This window comes from Amblyomma mixtum, chromosome 7, assembly GCF_055824585.1.
Source record: "Amblyomma mixtum isolate Tamu chromosome 7, ASM5582458v1, whole genome shotgun sequence".
Taxonomy (NCBI): Eukaryota; Metazoa; Arthropoda; class Arachnida; order Ixodida; family Ixodidae; genus Amblyomma; species Amblyomma mixtum.
The window spans coordinates 13,597,188-13,615,648 of record NC_143018.1 but is presented as its reverse complement, the minus strand read 5'-3'; the positions used below and the strand labels follow the sequence as shown (position 1 = coordinate 13,615,648).

Here is an 18,461-nt window from a genome sequence, read left to right as displayed (position 1 = left end):
AACGTGCAGCCTGGTTACTTTTGACAAAGGCTGTACCTTTTCACGTCAGCCTACTTTTCATCATTTGCATTGGCCTCAAACGATCATAAACTATAGCGATATTAAAAAGTGCTTTTTTTAAGCGCCTCTGCAGCCGGGCGCAGGTTCTCATGGATGGGGTAGAAGTTTTGAGAAATACCATTCGTTCGCAGTTGCTACTTTGTTGCAAAGCAAAAGCTTCTATGTTGTATATTAGGTAAAAATATCTGCGATTTTGCTTACGAGTTGGTTTGGTTTATGGGGTTTAACGTCCCAAAGCGACCAAGGCTATGAGAGACGCCGTAGTGGAGGGCTCCGGAAATTTCGGCCACCTGGGGTTCTTTAACGTGCACTGACATCGCACAGTACACGGGCCTCTAGAATTTCTCCTCCAAAGAAATTCAACCGCCGCAACCGGAATCGAACCCGCGTCTTTCGGGTCAGCAGCCGAGCACCATAACCACTGAGCCACCGCGGCGGCTTTTGCTTACGAGTGTTTGTTTGTGAGAAAATTTTCTTTACGAATAAAGTGCTCGGAGTCGTTTGTGCACTCGTATTACGTAGATATTACAGTGAACGAAACAGCTAACCTTTCGCCTTTATTACAGCAGAATGACTGAGATATTGTTTGAGCGCAGGCTCTCTCTTCTGATTTTTACCGGCGGCGTATAAAGCCCCCCGAAAAATACTTCTGGCCAAGCCACTGACCGATCTTGAATACCTTTTCATTATGTCTGTATTTCACCCGGCTGTTCCAGAAGTCTCTTAATGAAACCGACTTGCCTGCTGATTGGAGGGTAGCGCGTGTCGTGCCCATACATAAGATTGGTATGCGAAACTCCGTTCAGAACTACAGACCCGTTTCCTTAACCAGCATAACCTGTAAAATTATGGAGCATGTAATATATAGTTGCGTTATGGCCCATCTCACCAAACACAATCTCCTATGCAGTAGTCAACATTGTTTCAGGCGTGGATTTTCCTGCAGTACGCAGCTGGTAGAGTTCGTTCATGATTTGGCATCGGCAATCGATAAGCAACAAGTCGTGGACTGCGTTTTCTTGGATTTCCGCAAAGCATTTGATGTTGTCGCGCACAGTCTTCTCTCCAAATTGAAAGCGTATAACCTGGATTGTAAAGTAATTGCGTGGATTGCAGAATATCTATCGTTACGAAAACAGGCTGTTGTTCTGAACGGTATTTCTTCACAGTATGCACCAGTTACGTCGGGAGTTCCCCAAGGCTCAGTATTGGGACCACTTTTGTTTTTGCTGTATATTAATGATATTTCAGTTGGCATACAGTCTTCACTCAGGATGTTTGCCGATGATTGTGTTGTTTACAGAGTAGTAAATTCCACTTCTGATTCGCAAATCCTGCAAACTGATTTAGATACTGTAGCAGACTGGTGTGTACGTTGGGACACGTCCTTAAATATAAACAAAAGTGTTCACGTCACCTTCACAAGAAAACGTGCTTATCATCCGTATAGGTATAGAATTAATGATTTTACTCTAAACATAAGCAAGTCATTTAAATATCTAGGCGTCTTTTTTACATCGGACTTACGATGGAATAAGCACATTAATTATATTGCGAATAAGGCAGCATCACATTTGGGTTTTCTACGGCGGAATTTTAGCCATTTACCAAGTAACTTAAAAACACAGCTGTATTTCAGTCATGTACGCTCCATACTTGAATATGGATGTGTTTGCTGGGACCCACACACATCTGAGTGTGTAGGAAAATTAGAGAAAATTCAGAATAGGGCAGTTAGATTTGTTCTTGGTAATTATAATCGGCAAGTTAATATGACGGAAAGCAAACGAAAACTTAACTGGCAAGAGTTGAAGGACCGTAGAAGGTACATTAGATTGAAATTTTTCCATGAGATTTATTATTCAAAAACTGGCATAAACCGCGAACAATATATCCAGGCACCTCATTATATATCAAAGCGACTGGACCACTGCTTGAAGGTCAGGGAATTTTCTTGCAAGGGTGACGTCTTGCGTTATTCTTTTTTTGTTAGAACTGTTCGGGACTGGAACAGTTTGCCATCGAGCATTGTATGTTTCCATGCACTGCAATAATTGTTTTATACCTATAATGAAGTGTGTACCCCCCTGCTGTAATGCCCTGCGGGGCGATGCAGGTAACTAATAAATAAATAAATAATTAAATAAAATAAATAAAAGCGTAGGGAATGTCATCATCATCAGAAGACTCTTTCGTACCCATGTTCAAAAGCACATTCGGAATTCCTGTTTGTTCTCTAATCACAAACTTTGGTATTGGCGGTAAACCTGAAGCAAAATTGGGTAACATGTATTGTTACCAGCGCAAGAGACGTAAGTGCATCTTGCTACTGGGCACCGCCAAATAATTAGCAGTAATCTGGGGGAATTAACTGCGAACTCAGGCTCATTGCCAGGTTTGGGTGCTGACGCATGCCGACGTCTGTGGGTGCCTTGCAGGTGACGTCACAAAGACATGGTGATGAATCGAACACAGCTTTCGGCCGCCGCGGCGGCTCAGTGGTTATGATGCTCGGCTGCTGACCCGAAAGACGCGGGTTCGATCCCGGCCGCGGTGGTCGAATTTCGATGGAGCCGAAATTCTAGAGGCTCATGTACTGTGCGATGTCAGTGCACGTTAAAGAAACCCAGGTGGTCTAAACTTCCGGAGCCCTTCACCACGGCGTCTCTCATAGCCTGAGTCGCTTTGAGACGTTAAACCCCATAAACCAAACCAAAGCGAACACAGCTTTCACAGTGCATGTCGGAGCAGGTTGCGATAAGCGGACTTAATAAACGCGCGTGCTCGACTCCAACATGGCGGCTGCTATTTAATTAGTGCAACCATGGAGGAACCGTGAGTGCAACCTATCTATGCACAGTCGCAAGAAAAGGTGGGAGAGCAGCATCAAGTTATCGCCGCGCCCTCGACAGACGGCGCGGGAAGCTGTCTAACGCGGCCTGTGAAATGCAGCTAGGGCTGCGCGCGTGATAGACGACTAGCCGCTTTGGAGCGCTTCAGAATGCGTTAGCCTTCGCGACTTTTCGGCGTGACCTCCCATATTAAGGCGAAAGCCTTTAATGGCTCATAATGACGTCCGTTGACAGAGGGTGTCACCCATTGGCAGCGTTTAACTCCAGTTAACGCGGGAACTAAAAGAGATAGTAGAAAACGAATGGTTCCTTCAGATAGAGGAAGAAAAAATGACCCTAGAAGCCAAGTTTGATGAGTGTAGATTAATTAGTTCATTAATTATAGGCAAAAATGTCGAAATTGCGTCGAAATAGCGCGGACGTTGATATAGCCACGGGAATGGTGTGACATCACATCCACCGGAAGTCGTCACGGCACAGTGAAAATTGTCACAGAATGGTCGGAAAAACGTAGGATTTGTATCAAATTAGATGGAAAAATGTGTCATTAAGCGTAATTAACACTTAAGATCCCCGAAAGATGTATACTTTGGGTATCGATATAGCCATGGGAACGGTGTGACGTCACAGCCACCGGAAGTCGTCATGGCATAGTGTTCTCTGCTTTCGCCTCTCAACACTTTAGTTGCCAAAGTGTCCTCGCAATTTTCGAAAGAGTGCAGTGCCTCTCAGCCCCAGTTCTCGTCTGAGCGTACTTTGTCCAGTTTGAAGGAGTGCAGGCCGTACGAAATGAGGGCGGTCGTGGCGAAGATGGTGGACCTGCGCGACGTCTTGCTTGCTTTGCGCACCATGCTGCCACTGCGTCGAGTAGCCGGGGGCCGTCCAGCGTCTGTTGTGACGTTTGTCGCATTGCTGTCCGATGAAATCGGAAGGACCTGCACGAAAAACGAAGCTTCATCGTAGACGAGGTCTGACATCGACCAGACAAATTGCGAACGCGCTTGAGGAGGTGTTTGAGAATCGGGCAAGCTGTATTAGCGTAGCAAAAAAAACAAAACAAAACATTGTGGCGGAGATAATATAAAAAATATCAAAACAGTCCTCACTTTCGTTTCACCCACCGTTCGCGTTGGTTGAAGCTATGACCATGTCTCCGTTTTTGTTAGGTTTGAGCCAAAAACGTAGGTCGGAAGCTACAAAACTGGAAGGAATGGGCACAGAACCGTTTCGTATACCGACCCGGATACTTTCCAACCTGCTGAAAAACGGATGCGTCAGTTAACTTTCGCAGTTGCGATAGCGCAGAGATAGACGCAGGAGAACACCACAGCATCTAGCTGAATTACTCATTTGGTGCAGTGGCCACAGCGTGTCGTTGCTCCGCCTTGATTATGATGACGTCATTTTTTTCTAGGGGATAAGCCTCCATTGTCCAATCTCGATGCAGAAACTCGATTGTACTGCAAAAAAGTCCTAATTCAACAATCCCACACTATAGTGCACTTCGTGCGCCGTGATGTAGGTGTGACACACAAGAAAAGCATAATAAATTTCGCCGATAACTGGCTGGTTATTACATTGGCGAGGGAAAAAAAAATCACAGGGACATCTAATTACATTGTTTTTACAGTGAAATACCTTCAACGGACGTAACGTCAATTTCCGTCTGGTGACGCAACTTCCCTCCAGTCAATGGGGCGCCAGTCTGATGACGTAATTTACCAATAGGCAATGATAATGCTGCGGTCAGGTGCCGACACTTCCAGCCAATGAGCAAATTTCATGACCGTCGACGCATTTTGATCCTGTGGGGCTTATCACATTAAAACATACACTCCTCCTTGCTCGTGACGACTCCCATTGACACTGCCGCAATTTCATCTCCAGAGATCGCCGCGTTTTTCTTTCGTTAACCTTTGCCCTCGGCAACATTAGATGCCCCGAATATACTGAACTCTAGACTCAATTAGCAGACAGTGGTTAGCAGTCCTGCGCTATTAACCTTTCTCAATGTCAGGCTTTTCTTTTTGCGCTGTATTAACCACGCAAGATTAAATTCGAGCTGCAATACTGGATATTAGAAATTCCGCAAGTGCGCTTTCCCACATAACTATGTTGCCAAAGACAAGATGGCCGACTTCTCTATAAAAAACTACGAGGGCTACAGGACAGGCGCTAAGGGTGTGGACAGAATGTAAGAAACTAATTTTAGAGCAATCAAACAAAAAAACTAGTCCTTGTTTCAGCTGGAAAAAACGCATGATCAGCCATCTCGTCTTGGGCAACATTGTTACTTGCGGAACTCTGAATCCCTATTGTGTTGAAGGCACACACGAGCGCGTTCAGGGAGAGATTATGGTGGTGTACTTCTGAGCACAAGACCATAGATCTCAGCGGTGAAACACAAGTTCACCCAACGACGTGCCCAGCGGTGAAGATAGCGAAGACGACCTTTCGGTTGCTGAGAAATTGAGTTTCACTTGCGTGATGCGGTTTTAGTGCATAGCTTAAGGACCGCAAGTGGCCATACAGCAGATTACAGCGTCGTCCCCCACGACCACAAACATGTCGTGAAGTGTCTCGTTTCCTTAAATCTTTTGTATACAGGGCGTTATTTTTAATGTTCACAGATTTTGTTTCGATACAGAGAGATATGTCGATGCGCTCTGTGAAGGAGGATTGTGCAGCAATGCAGCCATTATGTACACCCGTGCGCAAAAGTGGAGAGACCACGCGAACTGACAGAACTGCGCGCCAGCGCTTTCTCACGGCGCAGCGCCTACTTTCGAGATATGCATAGGGTGCCTGACCAAATAAGTTTACCCGTCTTTCTACCCATTTCTTCCAGACACGCCTTTATACACAGACAAATCGCAACCACCGCCACTCCCGTGGTCTATGCACTTGTGCGCACGACTGTACGTGATATACCTAAGGAATTAAACGATTAAATAACAAAAATAAGCTAAGAAACATTTTTATTTCAGGGGGCAAGATGATATTACGAAATTAAAGACCGTCAAAATTGAAGGTGAGCCCATATATTCAATTTTCTGATTTAATAATGTGGTTCATCGAACGTCATAAATGCACATTTGAAAGCTAGTTTATAGCTGGCCTTGCCCATTTTGCCACTCGCATTTTTATTGCAGCAAGTACAGGCACCGTTCGGGTATTTTATGACGTAGAAGCAGTTAACGCCCTTTCGGCAGTGATACTAAGCGCTGCGACAACTTTTTATAAATGTGCAACGTGAGAAAGGCAACTGAAACGACATTTGAACCACATTGGCGATAGATAAAACTAAAAAAAATGGATCGCCTTGGGTGTTGACGACTTGTAATTTCGCTATTTAATCTTTCCTTTAAAATGATAAATAAAAAGGTTGATTAGGTCATTTTTGTTGATAACTATCCACGTGCACGGATCGCACGGACGTATCTCTCGCCTTCTTTGAAATAAAAATATGTAAAATTAAAAAAAGTCAACATGTATAGAAAACATGCAATTGAGGACGTGTCTTTAGGGAATCCCCAGTGAGCTTTCAGACCTTCAAGAGGCAGTACAGAAGCACGTGCGTTTTATGATCGCCTATTCTGCGCTTTGGTCCCAAGCCGATCTCAGACCAAGTACTACACTCCTTTCATTTACGTTTCACAATGATTCACCTGATCGAAAATAAAGTGCGTTTTGTGCGGTACAATTATTTTTACACTGCTAATAAAACTTGAGTAATTTGCGTCTATACTTAGCGTTACTGAATTCATTCCGCGCAACAGTATTCCGATGAATATATTTTATTCGGGGTTTCACTCTAAAACCCAAGGTTTACGCAGCTGCTTAGACAGTAAGGCAATGTAATGTCCATTATGGACATTTTGAGGAAGAAAAAATTACGCACACACATTTAAATCTGCTTACATTGTGAGAATGCGAAAACATTTACAAGTTCTCGTCATTCAACGTTGCAGAATGACTGAGACATGTCATGACTGAGTAGGAGGCATGGATATGCATGCTTTGTACAAACTCTATACACCATACCTCAAGTTATTGTAAAGTACTGAGTCATATGCTGTGCTACAAAAATAAAGTGCTAAGTCATGACTACGCATACTTTGTACAAAATCTATACACCTTACCTTAAGTTATTTGTAAAGTGCTCAGTCATGCTACGTTGCAGAAGTGCTGAGTCAAATGGTGCATAATAACTATGAGTGATGACTTTGACTAAGAGTTATGACCTTCGTAGCTCACAGTACGTTACGTTTCGTCATTCATGCCTACTTATGTTCGCTTGCATGTGTTGCGACATCGTACACCGGCGTTCTGACATGCTCCGAATTCCGTCCCATAGACAGCGGACGCCGGCTTTTGGGCTAATGGTGAATATAATGCTTTCACATTAATAATTAGACACTGGAATCATATGGACCCGGATGAAATGCGTCACATTTTTCGACACACTGCAACCTGGAGACGCGTCTCATGACGCTGGCCTCACCTGGAGTCTTTCAGGCACTCGGCCTCCCGCGCCACTCCTTCCACTGCCTGCAGCACCTAAGCTCGCGGCTTGATTCTCCAATGGAGGGCTCTTTGAGAGAGAGGCGGCCTTTCCCGACACCTGCAACTTTTCCGGTTGCTTGAGCTCCACATGCTGCGGCTTTCCATGTCTGCCAGCACCTTTAGTGCCCACAGCTTCCTCGGCTGCAGGCTGGAGCCCAGCATCCAAGCGTGTGGCCTTCGAAGCGATGGGCAGGGATCGCGAAGTCGCTTTAGATTTCTCGGAGTCTTTGGGCTGTTCATGCGGACTTTTTGGCCTCGCTGTCTCAGTGTGCTTGGAGTTGGGTCTGCCCTGGTCTCCTGGGTCCCGTTCCGGAAGCTCTGCCGGTTTTCGGCGCGCTTCTGGATTTTGAGTTATGGCGCACTTCTGTGCGCCGGCAGCTTCGGTTTGTTTGGATCGGTCCGTCTTGTGTTGACTATTTACGGAGAATTTCTTCGACGCCTCATTGGAAGGTGCAACCAAACGTTCATCACCAGCAGGAGGCGACGCTCCGGTAGACTGTGCCCCGGTGCCCTTCGCGTCGTCAACGTGTCCTCTTCGTTGCTTGGCCCGTTTCTCTCCTTTGCCTTGCTTCTGAGTTGTGGTGGGGCGACTCTTTCCAGCGGGCTCGATGTGCTCTTTCTCTCCTGATGGCTTCCTCTCTGGACCCGGCTGCTCAGTCGCTGCGGTCGTCTTCGTGAGTGACAATTTCTTTTCTTTCGGACACCCACTGACAACAGCCTTCGCTGGTGGAGACTTCCCTGTTGTGCTCCCGCTTGATTTTCGCTGTTCTAAACTGGGGGGGATCGGCCTGCCTGCGTTATCTAGAAAGCAAGAAAACGCAGGTATCTTCGGTTGCTAATGCACCGCTGCGCGATAAGCACTGACGTTTTGCCTCACGGCGCATCAGATGGTGTGAGAGTAGAAGCTTGGGCGAGTTGGTGATGGTTTACTTGCCACATAGCGCTAAAAAGACACGGACACAAGGGAGACACACAGGACGGGCGCTAACTTACAACTGTTGTAAGTTAGCGCCCGTCCTGTGTGTCTCCCTTGTGTCCGTGTTTTTTTTAGCGCTATGTTGCAAGAGATGGTGTGAGTTTATCGTTATACGGCTATAACTTGTTCGATTAATTAGTACCAGCGCTTTTCTTGATTATACGGGCAGAACGAATGTGCCAATGTTTTTGTTGCAAGACATTAGCTGAAAGAAATTGATAGGATGGTTACCACTATGTAATGCGAGATTCAGGGACAGTTAAGGTATTTTTAAGGTTGGGAAGGTAGCGGTTAAGTATATATTACGGTGCGCTGAAGTAGAGGTGTGAGAGCGACTTCATATCTGTATAATTCTAGAACGCTATATTCAGCTTTCCCCAGACACTCGTTTTTCGACTAGCTGCCCTCTGCAGTCCGCTGCTGTAGGCGCGGCGCCACTACCTTCTAGGGTGGCGCGTTTCGCAGCATCTACCGCAGATGTACCGTGTATACACTCGTACGCTCTCGCCATAGCCTCCCACCTCATTAAACTGCAGCCATGCACCCTCCGGATGGTTCTTGTGGTAACCATCTTCTGGTTACGCATTCCTGCACTCTCGCCATACCCTCCTCCTCCTTCCAGGGTAACTACCTTTAGAGTGGTTCCCGTAGCAACCACCCTCCACTTGCGCCTCACGGCCTCGCCATACCGTCGTCCTTCTACGACAACCACCACCTTCCGGTTATGCTTCGCTGTGCTCTTGCCATACCCTAGTTCTTCCGCGGCAGCCATTCTCTGGTTGGACATTTCTCCGCTGTCACCCCACCCTCTTTCTTTAACGGCAACCGCCTTCCGATGGTTCTCGTGGTAACCATCTTCCGGTTGCGCTGTCGGACCCTCTCGCCATACCTTCGTTTCACGGCCACCTTCCTCTTCCTTGCAGGGAAACTACAACTTCCCTCCGGATGGTTCCCATGGCAACTACTAACCGGTCGCGCCTTCCTGCGCTCTCGACATAACCTCCTTCTATGGTAACCATCCTCCTCCTTCCAGCGTGACTACCCTCCTGGTGGTTCTCATGGCAACCATCATTGGCTGCGCCTTCGGAAGCCTGTTGCCACACCCTCCGCCTTCCAAGGTCACCATCCTCCAGTTGAAGATTCCTTTACTCTTGTCGCACCCTCCTCCTTCCACGGTAATTGTCATCCGGGTGATTCCCATGGTAACCACTCTCTGGCTACCTTCCCTGCGCTGTCGCCATACCCTTCTCTTTACACGTTATCTTCCTCCTTCTTCTGGGGTAACTACCTACTGGCTGGTTCCCGTGGCAACCACACGCCGAGTTGCTCCATTATACGCTGTCTCCATACCCTCTGACTTCCACGGTAATTGTCATCCGGGTGATTCCCATGGTAACCACTCTCTGGCTACCTTCCCTGCGCTGTCGCCATACCCTTCTCTTTACACGTTATCTTCCTCCTTCTTCTGGGGTAACTACCTACTGGCTGGTTCCCGTGGCAACCACACGCCGAGTTGCTCCATTATACGCTGTCTCCATACCCTCTGACTTCCACGGTAATTGTCATCCGGGTGATTCCCATGGTAACCACTCTCTGGCTACCTTCCCTGCGCTGTCGCCATACCCTTCTCTTTACACGTTATCTTCCTCCTTCTTCTGGGGTAACTACCTACTGGCTGGTTCCCGTGGCAACCACACGCCGAGTTGCTCCATTATACGCTGTCTCCATACCCTCTGACTTCCACGGTAATTGTCATCCGGGTGATTCCCATGGTAACCACTCTCTGGCTACCTTCCCTGCGCTCTCGCCATACCCTTCTCTTTACACGTTATCTTCCTCCTCCTTCTGGGGTAACTACCTACTGGCTGGTTCCCGTGGCAACCACACGCCGAGTTGCTCCATTATACGCTGTCTCCATACCCTCTGACTTCCACGGTAATTGTCATCCGGGTGATTCCCATGGTAACCACTCTCTGGCTACCTTCCCTGCGCTCTCGCCATACCCTTCTCTTTACACGTTATCTTCCTCCTCCTTCTGGGGTAACTACCTACTGGCTGGTTCCCGTGGCAACCACACGCCGAGTTGCTCCATTATACGCTGTCTCCATACCCTCTGACTTCCACGGTAATTGTCATCCGGGTGATTCCCATGGTAACCACTCTCTGGCTACCTTCCCTGCGCTGTCGCCATACCCTTCTCTTTACACGTTATCTTCCTCCTTCTTCTGGGGTAACTACCTACTGGCTGGTTCCCGTGGCAACCACACGCCGAGTTGCTCCATTATACGCTGTCTCCATACCCTCTGACTTCCACGGTAATTGTCATCCGGGTGATTCCCATGGTAACCACTCTCTGGCTACCTTCCCTGCGCTCTCGCCATACCCTTCTCTTTACACGTTATCTTCCTCCTCCTTCTGGGGTAACTACCTACTGGCTGGTTCCCGTGGCAACCACACGCCGAGTTGCTCCATTATACGCTGTCTCCATACCCTCTGACTTCCACGGTAATTGTCATCCGGGTGATTCCCATGGTAACCACTCTCTGGCTACCTTCCCTGCGCTCTCGCCATACCCTTCTCTTTACACGTTATCTTCCTCCTCCTTCTGGGGTAACTACCTACTGGCTGGTTCCCGTGGCAACCACACGCCGAGTTGCTCCATTATACGCTGTCTCCATACCCTCTGACTTCCACGGTAATTGTCATCCGGGTGATTCCCATGGTAACCACTCTCTGGCTACCTTCCCTGCGCTGTCGCCATACCCTTCTATTTACACGTTATCTTCCTCCTTCTTCTGGGGTAACTACCTACTGGCTGGTTCCCGTGGCAACCACACGCCGAGTTGCTCCATTATACGCTGTCTCCATACCCTCTGACTTCCACGGTAATTGTCATCCGGGTGATTCCCATGGTAACCACTCTCTGGCTACCTTCCCTGCGCTCTCGCCATACCCTTCTCTTTACACGTTATCTTCCTCCTCCTTCTGGGGTAACTACCTACTGGCTGGTTCCCGTGGCAACCGCACGCCGAGTTGCTCCATTATACGCTGTCTCCATACCCTCTGACTTCCACGGTAAACAACCTCCGGGTGGGGATTTGTCCGCTCTCGTGATGCCTTACTCCTACCACGGTACCCACCTACCAGTTACGCATTCCTTCACTCACGTGGCACCCTATTCCTTCCACGGCGACCACCGCCAGAGTGGTTCCCATGGCAACGCAACCACCGCTTACGCCGCCGCTGACGACGTGAAACGCAGCCGTCGCTGCAAAATACAGTGGTAATATTTAAACAAAAACTTGGGGGCCCTCTATACCGTATTCTTAAAGAAGAAAATGCGATAGCATTTAAGTCGCCTGTTACGATGTCTACAATAAGTGTCTAACGTTGATCTTGCTGTTTTCCCGCCAAAACACCTGTTGGAACCGGTTCAATTGCCCTTATTTCGTATGCATGAGTCAATAGCACATAGAATGTTCGAGTAGCTTAGACTGAACTATCATATGGAATTGTACTGATCCGACCCACTAATCCATCTTAGCTCACTCAACCTATAATCTGTTTTTTCGGGTGGGCGTAGTTCCAAAATTTTGCTGGTCCTTCGGAAATTTTTGGGATGTTTGAGATTTTGGTAGATGGCCGCCGCGACCACATGTCACGGTGGGCAGGTTACTCACAAACCGGTGGCCAAGTTTCCACCTGCCGAGGCGGACAGGTTGTGATGACGTCACAAGGACTTGTGGCCTATCTCGACCAACCAGGAAATTTCGTGGCAGAGAAGGTCGAAATTTTTTGTGAGATAACTTATAAATGCTATCGCATTAAAAAATTCTCTACCATTGTCTTTTCAACCTCCTACTTGCGTGATGTTGATTGATAGAATTGTTGAGTAATCCGTGTGCATGCATGGGCTTGTGTCACGCTGTTCGCAAGGCTGGGAGGAATTAGTCCGAAGTCTTGCACTATATATGGCACCTATCACAGCTCATAGTGGGATTTGTTATTGGGGACTGGAGGTTATCCCATAGGGCGCCAGGATTCGCTTGACACATCTCTGCATTGGAATTTGTATGTGATGCGTGTTCAAAAAAATTAAAAGCTAATTCACATATGCCAGTGTTCGCCTGACTTACCTAGGCATCGGAAATGGTAAAATATAACACGGGAAGACCAACTAGCTATATTAGTGCGAAAGCACTTTACACTTACCAACACAGACCAAGAATCTTGTCGCCGTGCGTACGTTCACAATACATTCACCATACATACGTATGTATACGATCTTGTGCAGTTGCCTAGGAACCCGAATTACTGCCCGAGCTTACCCAAGTGGCTCGGGTAGTAACTCGGGTAAGTTAGGAGGAGCATCTCGCCAGCTGCGCGAGAGGTCGCTCGGGAAGAGCAACATGGATCGCACAATCTCTACCGGTGGCTGTGATAGAAACAGCCACCTGCCAGTGCAGTGGCACGGATGGATGGATGGATGGATGGATAGGAGCGCCCCCTTTGAGACGGGGTGGTGGCAATTGCCACCATGCTCAGCTTTTCTTTCTTTATTTTTGTTCAACTGTGTCGTTAATTCTCTTTCCCTACGGTTTCCTACACTTCTAACCTTATGTCACATCTCTGCTTTTCAGCCACCAATCCTCCGATCGCTTTTTGCTAACTTCAACTCCAGACTTATTTACGTGACCGTTGTTATCTTTAAACTCTAGGGCCTCCGGAAGAGTGGCTGCGCCTGCATTGACATCCGGATGGATACCATCACATTTGAGTATGAGGTGTTCAACTGTGTCCTCAGATCTACCACACACTGCACATGTGTCATCGTTAAATTTCTTTTTGTAGCTGCGCGTTCCAAGACACCCTGACGTAGCTTCAAAAAGTAAGGCACTGCCTCATGAGTTATCATAGAAAAATTCTTTCCTGATCTGCCTTTTCCAGTATCGATATAGTTCTACACTATGCTTCTTTTCCATTGAACTAATTCAATTTTTAACTTTCGCACATCTCAACCGCTGCGCCACTGGGCTGGTAGTGGTATGAGGACTCGTCGCAATCTACGAATGTCAAGTAGGGAATGACCAATTCTGCATATATGGGCATTAACCCACTAAAGAAAACACGTCATACCCTTAAGGCGTAGCTAAGGTGCCCTGTCCAATCGAAGAATAAACACCATTTTTCGCACGTCTACTCCATTGCCTTAAACTCCTACCAATTTTTACTGCTCATTTTCAAGAATCAATATCGGCGCCTCGTTGGATTCACCTGGCTGAGGTCAGTTTTTTTTTATTCGAGCTGTTTGCCATTAGGCATAATAAAAAGGGAAAGAAAGTTATAAAAAGGAGTGTAAACAAGAATCGCTTAAAAAGCGGCAAAAGATCGCGATAAAGCGATTATCATGAGTCCACTTGCGATAGTCGCCTGCAACATCCCATCGCAGGCCTACCTTCTTTAGGAATCGTCGTCTCACGGAAGCCCTAGCCGGGCAAGTCCACAGCAAGTATTTTTCGTCACACTGGTCGGGCGCAGTTGCCACACTTACCATGCGGATCATGAAGAAGGCCCATTATTTCGTGAAGCTGGGCCCAGCCTGAGCTGCCGGAGGGGTGGGTGAAAGCGTACTTCTTGCTCGTCGATGCTCCTGACGCACCCGGTCCGTGCGCTGCGAGCTGAGGAAGCGCGGCGGTGCCACCACCACCTCTTCCCACGGGGTGATGCGACAGCGTCTGGCCGCCGGTGGGATGGGCAGAAGTGGCGGGAAGTCCCGAAGCAGGGCCTCCTGGGCGTCGCTGCTCCATCGGCGCTTCTCTGATCAGCCAAACCCTGCAGCAGTAAGCTACTCTTCTTCTTTGTCTTCTTCTTCTATGTGTGGCACGTGATCTGTGTTCTTCATGCCACGCGCCTAACTGGCGGCCAATCCCCAGCAGAGGGTACGAGCTTCTTTAGGTCAAGGACAACAAGTTCGTTATTCGTTTTGCTGGATTCCACAATTTTTATTTATGAGACGTAACAAAGAGGGTTCAGCTTAAGTTAAGGACAACGCAGCGAGCTATGGAAAGAAAAATGATAGGTGTGACGTTAAGAGATCGGAAGAGGGCGGAGTGGGTGAGAGAACACACACGCGTTAATGATATCCTAGTTGAAATCAAGAGGAAGAAGTGGGCTTGGGCAGGGCATGTAATGCGGAGGCAAGATAACCGCTGGTCCTTAAGGTTAACGGAGTGGATTCCAAGAGAAGGCAAGCGTAGCAGGGGGCGGCATAAAATTAGGTGGGCGGATGAGATTAAGAAATTTGCGGGAATATGGTGGCCGCGGCTGGCGAAGGACAAGGTTAATTGGAGAGACATGGGAGAAGCCTTTGCTCTGAAGTGGGCGTAGTCAGGCTGATGATGATGATGATGGTCATCATCATTATCAAAATAAATCATCAGCAAAATAAATGCAGTGATGTCTGCATTTATTTTTCTCCTGCTTGGATCTGCACCAAACCCTGGCCAATCCCCCACCGTGGGTATGTGCCATTGCTTCAGAGGCAACAAAAACACAAACTAGCCGCTGACATACGAGCGACCTTTTTTCGGCTAGCCTCAAAATAAAAATGGCTGGCACTCATGGCGATTTCGTCCCAAAAATCTGGTGATTATGGCGCACTGCACGAAAAGAAGGGCTTATAATTCGAAAATAGAAATTGAACCGCGTGCCAGAGACGGCCTGCTTATTAGCCCGAGTCAAAGAAGAAGCAGACTGTCGGTGCGGCGGGGCAGCCATTTTCTTCCTGAGGGAACGGCTCCTTGGACATCCAGAAACGGGGACGAGCTGAAACTCGAGTACTTCATGGCAGCGACTGTGAGAGCCGTCCGTATGGCGCAAAAGGTGGGTCAACTGCAGGCCTGTCGGCTTTCTATGCGCTTTCCCGTTTAGAGGGTGAGGGAGCTCGACTCACGTGGTCAGCCTATTGCTGTACTACATTCTCTATGTTGTTCTAACTTTGGGACAATTCGCAGTGATTTACCGGCACTCTACAATTATCTGTTGTTTGCTAGCGTCAGCCATTGCAGACTATTAATGGCTATAGGTATGCGCCGACCAATGAGTGCGTGCCAATTGTGAACGACCTTCCGGTGCCCGTTTAGCTGACACCAGTTTCAGCCTCCACAAATTTCACATGCATCACGGAACGTTATGTAATACTCTTGGTTCAGCTTGGTGAGGCGTGAGTGGTTACGGAGGACTAACCAAGGCGCTACTCCTAAACATCCCAACATTCGCTAATACATCAATGGTAGAATGTTTGCCTCTGTAATACTTAATTGGCTTATGTTGCAAATACGAACGTCAGCGACGCGCGCTGGTAAACAGTGAGTGATGTCTCCTTCTTGATCGATAACCAATGAGAATGCATCGACGAATCACCGCAGCTGTCGCAAACGTCCGACAATTAAATAGCGCACGAAGAAATCCTTGAATTCGGAACTCTCACAAAATCGAGCTCGAGTTTCCCGTTAATCATTTCAGGAAGCTTGTGGGTTTCTACGTGGACAAAGGCCACCACCCACCGCGGGTTCGAGCTTCACGCGAGCCAAGGGCCCCGATCAGGCGTCACCACACACACACTGGGACACCGTTGCAGCGCACTCAACCTCCGCTGGGAGGAGAGCGATTCGCCGCAAAGAAATAGGCCTCCAAGTTCACAAAGGAGACGTTTATTCACGTCGTCCTTCAGCAGGTACACAAACACTCAATAGTCACCCCGTCCCGGGGGCGCGCGAGGAGCAAGGCTCCGCTGCGCGCACGAAGCGACCAGAGTAATGCGCGCCGCTAACACGCCGCTGCAGGAGAATGTCCCCGCGGCAGTGCTGTGATCTCTCTCGTGTCGACCGTTGGGCCGGTTGCGAGAGAGAGTGGGCAATCAACGCAAGGTACGCCTGTCGGAGGTCGCTGGACCCCGCTGGACAGGCTCGAGCCGCCGCAGGTCAGAGGACACGTGCGGGCGAGCTCGAGTAAGCACTGATCCGAACGGCAAAGGCCGGCACGGACAAAACAGTAACGTACGCACCTTACGCTGTCTCGGAGGGATCTCTCTCTCTGGGCCCCGCTCGGACGGTCGCGCCGTGCGCGGCCGCCCGTAGCGAGTCCCGATTTCCCGCCAAAAGGCGCCAATGGCAAAGGCCGTTGGGGAGCCGGGGCGGAGCTGTGGCCAAATGACAGTGATTAGTCACCTAGCCGCCTCTCCACCGCCTGAGGCGGGAGCAAGGGAAAGAGGAGAAACAACGCGGGAGGCCGGCTAGCCGCGCAAAGGCGACGGCGGAAAGCCAGATTCCCACATCCCCCTCTCCTTAAATGCCCTCCTACCCATCGGCAAAGCACGCGGCCAAAAATAAAGAAATCAATACACAAAAACTACACTTCAGTTCCAAAATAAAGAAATGAATACACACACACAAAAAAAACTAGCTACACTTCAGTTCCAGCCAGAACAATGTAAAAAAAAAACAAAGGAAAAACAAGGCAAACAACACTTGCATACGCTTCAGTAAATCAAAACAGCTTGCAGATTATATACACGCTACACAAGAAGATGTGAATACAACTGTACAACTATGTTACAGGTGGATGCCAGCCTCAAAGTTCGGTGGCGCGGCCCAGTGGGCCTGTCGGCGACTCACCGCTCGCAGACTTCAAGTTGAACGCGTTGGGAGGGCCGACGACTGATGGCGGTCTTCTTTCCGTTGATGTAGGGTGCGTTGATGACGACGGGGCCGCGGCAGAGCACTGCCCTCGCGCCCTTGGACACGACATCACGTTCGGGCACAAGACAGTTAGTACACCCCCCCCCCCCCCCCCCTTCACGCCGGCTGAAACGGGCGAGGACGTTCGGCGGCGTCCTGATGTGTAACCTTGGCCACAGCGAGGGGTCCTTCTCATCCTCGCGCTCACGCAGAAGGAGACAACGGCACAACTCACAGGCGTCGCCTTGGCTCATGGTTACGCGCGCACACAGCCACAGCCACAAACACGCATACACCGGCACGTGCGCGGACGCTGGTCGGCGACAACGACCCCCCCATCAGAAGCGTCCAGAGGCGCCGCGGCGAGGGTCAAAGGGTGCACTTTCCGCCCCCCCCCATCGCCCAAAACGTCCCGGCAACTTCCCCTCCATACGGGCCGCACAAAACTCGCACCGCGACACACGGCTCCTTAACGAGCCCACCACCCACAGTCAGGCCGGAAATGAGAAAAGGCTCGCTGTACAAACGACACCTAATCCAATCTATTCCTTCTAGAAGATAAGAGCAAGCACGAGCGGCTGAAGTTTACATATGTACAAGTCTGGTTAAAAAACTGAACGCCAACGCAGACGCATGTTACCTATGTACATCTCGGTACGTTAGAACGAAAACAGACGAACAAGCTGGAAACGAAAGTGGCTAGAAACTGACTCAAGCAAAACAAATAAATAAATAGATAAACACACAAGGCTGGAACTGAGCATGCTGCAAAAACAACAAAAAAAAAGTAACACACCGTGCTTCGCCTAGGTAGGGCCTGACGAGAAAGCTCGCCAGCTAGCTGAGGCTGCGTGCCTTCGGTTGCGGAAAAGTCCGCCGTCCGGCATTAATCACACCGGTGACCGTCGCCTCAGATTGTACCGGTGCTCCGTACGCTTGCGTTCCGCAGCACCAGTTGTGCCTTTGCGCTTGCCTTTGATACCAATGGGTACCGGCGCAAGCTCGTCAGACCGTGACGCGTAGGCCTTCAGGTCTGCGATGTGGGCACGGCTGGTTTTCCCCGTAAGGGGATCCTCCAGCAGGTACGCGAGTGGCGACCAGACTCTGACCACTCGGTACGGACCAAGCCACTTAGGAGCGAGCGAGGCTGAGAACCCCTTGCTCGCATCGCTAAGAACGTGGTTGCGCTTCAGGACAAGGTCACCCACCTGAAAAGTCAGGCGGCGGTGCTTGCGGTCATATTGAGCCTTCTGTTGGGCTCTCGCTGCC

General features: G+C 49.0%; 2 protein-coding genes across 3 annotated transcripts in view; one reads left to right on the top strand and one right to left on the bottom strand.

Moving 5' to 3' along the window:
* LOC149335063 (endothelin-converting enzyme 2-like) overlaps positions 1–18,461 on the bottom strand; it is a 67,115-nt gene that overhangs the window by 11,425 nt on the left and 37,229 nt on the right. The window contains exon 1 of one of the 2 annotated variants that reach the window (XM_089551748.1): positions 3,668–3,842. The exons of the other annotated variant lie outside the window; for it this stretch is intronic. Coding sequence (XP_089407874.1) covers positions 3,668–3,763 — 96 coding nt within the window. The 5' untranslated portion in view covers positions 3,764–3,842. Of the gene's footprint in view, positions 1–3,667; positions 3,843–18,461 lie in introns of those variants that run through there. 2 annotated transcript variants of the gene reach the window in all.
* LOC149335064 (sodium-dependent nutrient amino acid transporter 1-like) overlaps positions 8,106–18,461 on the top strand; it is a 41,793-nt gene continuing 31,437 nt past the window's right edge. Inside the window, exons 1-4 of the mRNA XM_089553589.1 lie at positions 8,106–8,152; positions 9,488–9,656; positions 12,038–12,117; positions 15,267–15,336. Coding sequence (XP_089409715.1) covers positions 8,106–8,152; positions 9,488–9,656; positions 12,038–12,117; positions 15,267–15,336 — 366 coding nt within the window. The remainder of the gene's footprint in view (positions 8,153–9,487; positions 9,657–12,037; positions 12,118–15,266; positions 15,337–18,461) is intronic.